Source organism: Salvia splendens, chromosome 9, assembly GCF_004379255.2.
Source record: "Salvia splendens isolate huo1 chromosome 9, SspV2, whole genome shotgun sequence".
Classification (NCBI taxonomy): Eukaryota; Viridiplantae; Streptophyta; class Magnoliopsida; order Lamiales; family Lamiaceae; genus Salvia; species Salvia splendens.
This window is the reverse complement of record NC_056040.1, coordinates 15,939,298-15,947,196: the sequence shown is the minus strand read 5'-3', so window position 1 is coordinate 15,947,196 and position 7,899 is coordinate 15,939,298. Positions and strand designations below refer to the sequence as shown.

The following is a 7,899-nucleotide window of genomic DNA, read 5'->3' as shown; positions in this document are numbered from 1 at the left end:
AAACTCATAGTCTATGGACCATTTTTGTAGTTCACTCTTTTATTTAAACATTGACTTTAAAATGATTTTGGCAAAGAATGCCTTATTTGTTGAGACATTCCAAAAGGAATACGACACGTTTATAGTGAGACTGAGAAAGTATATTTTTCTTTTTAGGATGTTACATTCAAGTGATATTTAAAAAAAATGCACTATTCTCTTATTTTATTCTTTTCCATATTTTATTATCTCACTTAAAATAATAAGCAACACTCTATTTTATTCTTTTCCATATTTTATTATCTCACTTAAAATAATAAGCAACACTCCATATATAAAATTTCATGCCACATAAGAAATATTCACTTTGAACTGGAGTGCTAATTTATTTAATTTAATATCAATTATAGCATTCATACAAACATGTATGCTCTTCAATTATAATTGTGACAAGGGTAACCAGATTTTTGTTATCACCTGGGATTTAACATGAATCTATGAATGGATTTGGGTCTATGGACATAGTGGCCTTAAAATCTCAAGTATCCACACTATATCAATTGATCTTTAATTCAAAGTTATATTCTAGCAATATTATTGTATACATTGATTTAGATGGATAACCGATTAACTTGTTACATTATTTGTAGTTTAATGTTTCGAATTAAGCGATAATCACCACCAAAAACTATAGTTTCTACTTCAGCGTTACAGCTAAAAAACTAGTATTTCCTCAGTCCACTAAGTGGCTCATTTTTTTTAGTGGACTCATTTTTTTAAAAGAAATTTTAAAAAAAGTGAGTGAAAAAAAATTAATACTAAAACATAAATTATCTTATATATAATTCATTCGTCTGTCATTAAATGTCTCATTTTTCCTTTTTCGTCTGTACGTTAATAAATGTTTCATTTCACTTTATTATATCTGGTAAGTGGACCCTACCTATTCCACTAACACATTTCACTCATATTTTATTATAAAACCAATATATAAAAATAGGTATCGCATTCCAATAATTTTTTCTACCTACTTTACTTTATAAAATCAAATACTCCATCCGTCCCAGATAATTCGTCTCACTTTGATCGGGCACAGATTTTAAGAAATATAATGAAAAGTGAGTTGAAAAAGTTAGTGGAATGTGAGTTCTACTTTTATATATATATATTAGTTTTATAATAAAATGTGAGTATGAATGAGTTATTGGAATATGAGATCCACTACCAAAAATGGTAAAAAGTAAAATGGGACAAATTATGTGGGACGGACCGAAATGGGACAAATTATCTGGGATGAAGGAAGTAATTTATTAAAACTCGTGCCGGTCAGATATGAGACATTAATCATGGATGGAGGGAGTACTAATTTGAAAATGAAAATGAATGAAATAATTATTGGAGTGCGAGTTCAATCATTTATAGTAAAGTTGAACTCGAGATTTCTATTCATAGACGGATCTTTAAAAAAGGGACTCATAATCGTAGACGAAGAGAGTATTGAGTATTCAGGAATTGACGAGGGTGTTGGAGTTGATTATGATAGTTAGAGACGCGATAACCAAGAGATTACATGTTTGGTTTCTATGAACAAAAATGAGTATTTATTTTTGTTCATAAAATTCCATATCATAGAGACCCGATAACTCATGTTTGATATAGGGTAAATAACTCATATATGAATGAAATTCTATTAACTAAAATAACTTTGGTCATAGAATAACATAACTAAATGAGTTAACTGTCGTTACCAAATTCAAATTTATGCGAAATATGAAAATTAATGAAATAGAGAAACGGCCAAGACAAACTATTATAAACATTTGTGAGTTTCAAGAGAAGCATATAGAAATGCAAATACTGTATAAAATTCACAAATACTCGAACAAAATCAAACTTATGCGACGTGCTCCCTCCATCTCTCAAATATTGTCCACTTTGTTCTTACACGAATTTTAAGAAATATAATGAAAAATAAAGTGAAAAAATAGTGGAACATGGATTCTACATTTATATACTCCCTCTGTTCGAGAATAGGAGTCCCATTTTTTCATTTTAGTCCGTCCGCAAATAGAAGTCACAGTTCACTTTTACCATAAATAGTAATAGAATCCGAATTTTTTTTATGTTATTTTCTCTTTTACATTATTTTCTTTCGACTTTAACTATTTATTATGGGGAGTATAAACATTTGTTAGTTTCAAGGGAAGCATATAGAGAAGCAAATACTTTATAAAATTCACACATACTAAAACAAATAAAAATATTTTATTAAGTATTTAACAGTAAGCATGTACGAATAAATCACATTCTATAAATTAATTACAGTAAGTCATCCCGTGTATTCGAGAACCGTCTACCACATTAAAACACATTAATTGTGGCCAGAAAATTATTTAATAAATAAATTAATGCATAAATAGTGGGGGCCAATCTACACCAAATAACGACAGGAGAAAATCACCCCGGCTTACTGAATCAACTCCTAAACCAAATCATCTTCCCCATCACGTCACCCAACTTTTTTTTATCAACTAAAATTACCTTACAATTTACTGAGCTCACTAAATCAATTTATCAACTTTGAATCCAAGTTATTAGTTGAATATAACAATACAATTAATCTCGTAATTTAAGGTTGAATATCCATAACTTTAAACAAATAAACAATTGCGAAAAATGAAAATAGCCAACAAATACTCCCTCCGTCCCATGCTACTCGCACTTTTTATTTTAGGCCGTAAATTTGTGATTGATTTTTTTGTGTAATTAAAAAAGAATTTTAGGTGTAATGAGACATCACTTAATAAAAGAGCTCTTAACTTAAACTAACATATTAATTAAATGCATTAATTCTAACTTAAATTATAAATAGTGTAAGGACTTTGTGACGAGCCAAAAAGCAAACGTGCGAGTAGCACGGGACGGAGGGAGTACAAAACATCACATACTTCATCAATAACAATATTCAAGTAAACATCCAAGATTTAGCAGATATTAAGAGAAATTAATAAACCAGAAAAATAACGAGATGAAATACTGAAATTTGACATGGAAATCGAATCTTATTGAGAAGAGAAGTTCAGATCCAAAACCATAGTTAAAAAAGAGGTTAATCTCACTCGGAACAACCTCTCATAATCCCAAACAGAAGCATCGAACAAACTTGATTCAGATAACAGAAAGCAACGAAATTAAAACGATAGATCATCATCAGATCTATATGATAACAGATCATCACGAGATGGATCTAGAGTTGACCGCAATCAGCGACAACGACGGGCTTAGAGCACCTTCCGCCGCCGGATCCAACCTTCTCGATCGCCTTGACGACGTCGTAACCCTCCACGACCTGCCCGAACACAACGTGCTTGCCATCGAGCCACTCGGTCTTGGCGGTGCAGATGAAGAACTGAGATCCGTTGGTCCCGGGGCCAGCGTTGGCCATGGAGAGGATGCCGGGGCCGGTGTGCTTCTTCACGAAGTTTTCATCGGCGAATTTTGCGCCGTAGATGGATTCGCCGCCGGTGCCGTTCCCAGCGGTGAAGTCGCCGCCCTGGCACATGAAGTTGGGGATCACGCGGTGGAACGACGATCCTTTGTAGTGGAGAGGCTTTCCGGAGCGGCCGTTGCCCTTCTCGCCGGTGCACAGAGCGCGGAAGTTCTCCGCTGTCTTCGGCACCACGTCCGCGAAGAGCTCCATCACGATCCGGCCGGCAGGGGCACCACCGACGGTCATGTCGAAGAAAACCTTAGGGTTTGCCATTTGATTATAATTTTGGTTGAGAAATTTTCTAGATGAGTGAAGAAGTTCTCCCTGTGTTAGGGTTTGGAGTGATTGTGTGAGGGTTATATAGGGCAAGGCGAGAGAGATTATCCATGGCAGAGGAAACTGAGACCGTCGGATCATGACACGTGGCGAAATCGTGAGAGGAGCTGTTGTAGGTGGGTTTAGTTATATTTTTTACCATGGTTAAGTTTAGGGTTTTGTTGATTGGGATGAGGGATCACGTGAGCATATGCGAAAAATATCTGCCGCTACACATTTTCTCATTTCTTTTTTCTTTTATTGAAAAATGGTAATTATTGCTCTATTCCATAATCATACTACTATAATTTTATTTTTGAAATTGATTTTATTTTATTTTTGAAGTTGATTTCATTTCGATTTTCGAATATTATCTAAATGGGAAAAGGTTGAGTATTTTAGGAATAAAATCATTTTGAAGAAAGAAAATTAAAGTAGGAAGCTTCGTTTGTGGAAAATTGCTTAGAATGGGCATGATTTCAAAGAGGAAGAATATTGCTTTTAATTGGCATAATAGTTTCTAAAGAGAAGAAGTTTTGCAATTAAAATTTGTCAATTTATTTACCCAAGATTTCGATTGACAAAATAAAAAACTTGTTTTAGACACAGACACCAGTCCACAACCAAATACACCACTACATAACTAATTAAATTCAAATTTTGGGCAAATTTTATATGATATGACCTCCAAAGTAGCATTTTGTATTTCGTGTGAATCATCTTCAACCCAAATCAATAAGAAAAACTCGTTATTGGTTCAAATGGATGCCTATGAGTGAAAATAGGTCTACTCTATTATAGTCCAAATCTGATTTGCTAGGATTGTTATACTACATTTTAAAAATATTTGAGCACTAGTATTATAATTTGGGGCACTCATTTTTAATAGTGTTAATTGAGATGGCACCTTAATTTTCGCTACGCTCCCTTCTAAGTTTGTCTATAATAAAGACATTTTGTTCCATTGGAAATATTCTCATGCTTCTCAAGTCCAATTGAGTTACTCATCATTGACTTTTTTAAATATAGTTACAACTAGGGATGTCAATCGGGCCAACCCGTTCGGGTTCGGGCCAACCCGTTCGGGTTGTCGGGCCATTCGGGCACGGGCTATTCGGGTTATGATTTTTTCGGGTTATAAAAGTTCGACCCTAACCCTAACCCTTCGGGTTTCGGGCTAACCCACCGGGTTATTCGGGCTAATGCGTATTTTTAATTCTTTTAATATTTTCAAAAAATAATACGTATTTTAAATTTCCTTTAATTATATACATATTTTTAATTAATCATTCAACAATGAAATACATATTTTTAATTTTCTTTAATATTTTAAAAAAAGATTAAGTTATTTAAATTTAAATAACTTATTCATTACATAATTATTTACAAAATATCTATAAATAGTATGTTTATGTTTATGTATTTAAAACATAAATCAACACTTTGTTTCAAAATTCAAACATAAATCAATTCGTAGAAAATTAAATAAATTTTTCATAACGTGAGAGGTGCATCGTAGATGTAACAAAAAAAAATTTGAATTGTTAAAGAGTGAATTATCAATATGCTAGCTAATTGGAGTAACTCTAAGTTTTCTTGAATTATGATTGGTCAAATTTAATTTATTCCAGCAGTAAATAAGTCAAATAATAATTTATCTTTGTTTTAAGAATCGTCAAAGTACGCATAATTCAATGACGAAGCGGCGTCAAAACACTTTGCACTATTATATTGGAAATATACTAAAAGAAAGCTTTTATATACGAGTATTTATGAATCCATGAACCACATGGTGATTTTTTTCGTGATCTTATATAGTCGGTTGACGTATTTGGATTTTGCATGGTTTTAGAGGGTTGTTTTGGATGATTTTGATTATATTTCTATATTTTGGTATGTTTATATGTTTGTTGAGAAATGATAGAAAATTGATTAGAAAATGTACGCAAAATATGTGGATGTGCAGCAGCCTTGTTTGAGTCAATGTTTCTCGCGATTTTGAAGTCTGATAAACCTCTAATACATATCATTCTCTTCGTCTTCGAAAGAGCTTCGCGTGGATATATTACACGCCTCAATCGGAGCTTTGTAGAGAAAGTTATAACCGTTACAAAAACTGCTCGCTGTGCAGAAGCCTTCAACCCGACGGGCCAACCCGTAACCCGAACGGGTCAGCCCGCCTAACCCGACAACCCGAATGGGTCAGCCCGAATGGCCCGATTTTAAATTCGGGCTGCGAAATTACAACCCTAACCCTTTATTTTTATCGGGTTATTCGGGCCGGCCCGCGGGTTCGGGTTACATTGACATCCCTAGTTACAACCTCCATCTACTAAAAATGTCCAATATTTGAAGATGACAAAATTGTAATTTATCCTGGATAAATATTAATTAATGGACAAATTATCTCATCAATGCTACATCATGAGTTAAAATGGTAGGTCATAGAGCAGGCTCTTTCTAAATAAATAGTAGTAGTGGTATAAGAATATATATTTAAAAATAAAAATTACGCACTCTATAATGGCTAATAAGATAGTAACTTTTTACACTTTTAATAGAAGAGAGTTAAAATGGTAGGTCATGAACAGGGTTTTTTTCTAAATAAATACTCTCTTTGTTCCTGAAAATTTATCACTTATTTTCATTTTCGTTCGTCCCTATAAATTTATCACCTTTAACTTTTACTATTTTTAGTAGCGGACTCCATATTCTACTAAGTCATTTTCACTCACATTTTGTTATAAAACTAATATATAAAAATAAGACTCACATGCCACTAACTTTTTCAACTCCCTTTCTACTACATTTCTTAAAATCTGTGTCGGGTCAAATGGTGCCAAATTATTAGGGATGGAGGGAGTAGTATAGTAGTAAGACAATTTATTACTACGAATATATACTCCATATTTAAAAAAAATTACGCATACTTTATAACTGGCTAAAAAGGTGCAACTGTTACACAATCTTAATAGTGACAGAATTAAAAATTTTCAAAATGCAATTCAAATATTATTTAGAGTAAAGATCAAAACTGGTGCTGAACATATGTCCATTTTATGATTTTGGTTATATACTTTATCTTTTAAATTTTTGCATACTGAACATTTCAACTGGATCACAATTGGTCCTACACTAACAATTTCGTCAATTTTTAAACGGTTTTAACTCGATTTTTAAATGGTTTTAACTTGAATGGAACTGTTAAAACCATCAAAATCGGGTTAAAACCGTTTAAAAATTGACGAAATTGTTAGTGTATGACCAATTGTGACCCGAGTTGAAATGTTCATGATGCAAAAATTCAAAAGATAAAGTATATGACCAAAATCATAAAATGAGCATGTTCAGTACCAGTTTTGACATTTACTCTATTATTTATAGCTCATGCGTACATTGAATTGAATATATATTATTGGTTCATAAAATAAAAAGAATAAAGACGCTTTTTTCTTTTTTCATTATCTAATTATTGTGTCCCAATGCATAAACTTTTCTCTAGCGTGCAATTGCCACAATTCGAGAATCAACTTTATTTTTCAGCTTTACTTTTTATTTCAGGACACGCCTTCCCGGAATCCTGTGAACAGTAGGTGGCGCTGCTCCAATCATTTAACTTTTCTAAAAGGGAATATTAAATACTCCATTAAAAAGAGGTTTAAGTTATACTGCTACTACTATAATTATAGTTACAATTTTGTTAAAAAAAATTATCTATATAACTAATTAAAAAGAGGGGGAAAAAAGTTCAAGACATATGAAGGCATTAGGAGCAGTTCGGTTTACAAGATTATATCTGAAATTATTTGAAATTAAATTTGTAGTTTATTTGATTCATGAGATTTAACCCCACTCAATCCTAGATGAATAATCATTGAATAATTAATCATAACTAACCCCTTATGACTAAAATAATCTCACTAACTTAATCCTAAATTATATCTTGATATTATTTTATCTTGAAAACCTAATACGACCTTAATATTTTAAAGAATAACTCTACGATTGATTTAAAATTGCAGTACGCAACTAAAAAAAGCAACGTCAATAATGTGGCGGTGCACATAACATGCGTGGCGGTGGTGTGAAGAGAATTCACAAAAGAAATCCCATCA

General features: G+C 32.5%; 1 protein-coding gene across 1 annotated transcript; it reads right to left on the bottom strand.

Moving 5' to 3' along the window:
* Positions 1 to 3,021: 3,021 nt before the first annotated feature.
* On the bottom strand, positions 3,022 to 3,814 carry LOC121749777 (peptidyl-prolyl cis-trans isomerase). Its single transcript, XM_042144407.1, has one exon. The coding sequence runs from the start codon at positions 3,740 to 3,742 to the stop codon at positions 3,227 to 3,229; it is 516 nt and encodes a 171-aa protein (XP_042000341.1). The 5' UTR covers positions 3,743 to 3,814; the 3' UTR covers positions 3,022 to 3,226.
* Between the last annotated feature and the right edge of the window lie 4,085 nt (positions 3,815 to 7,899).

Bases quoted from the DNA above. Each gene is read 5' to 3' on its own strand.
- LOC121749777 (XM_042144407.1), bottom strand. From the start codon at position 3,742: ATGGCAAACCCTAAGGTTTTCTTCGACATGACCGTCGGTGGTGCCCCT.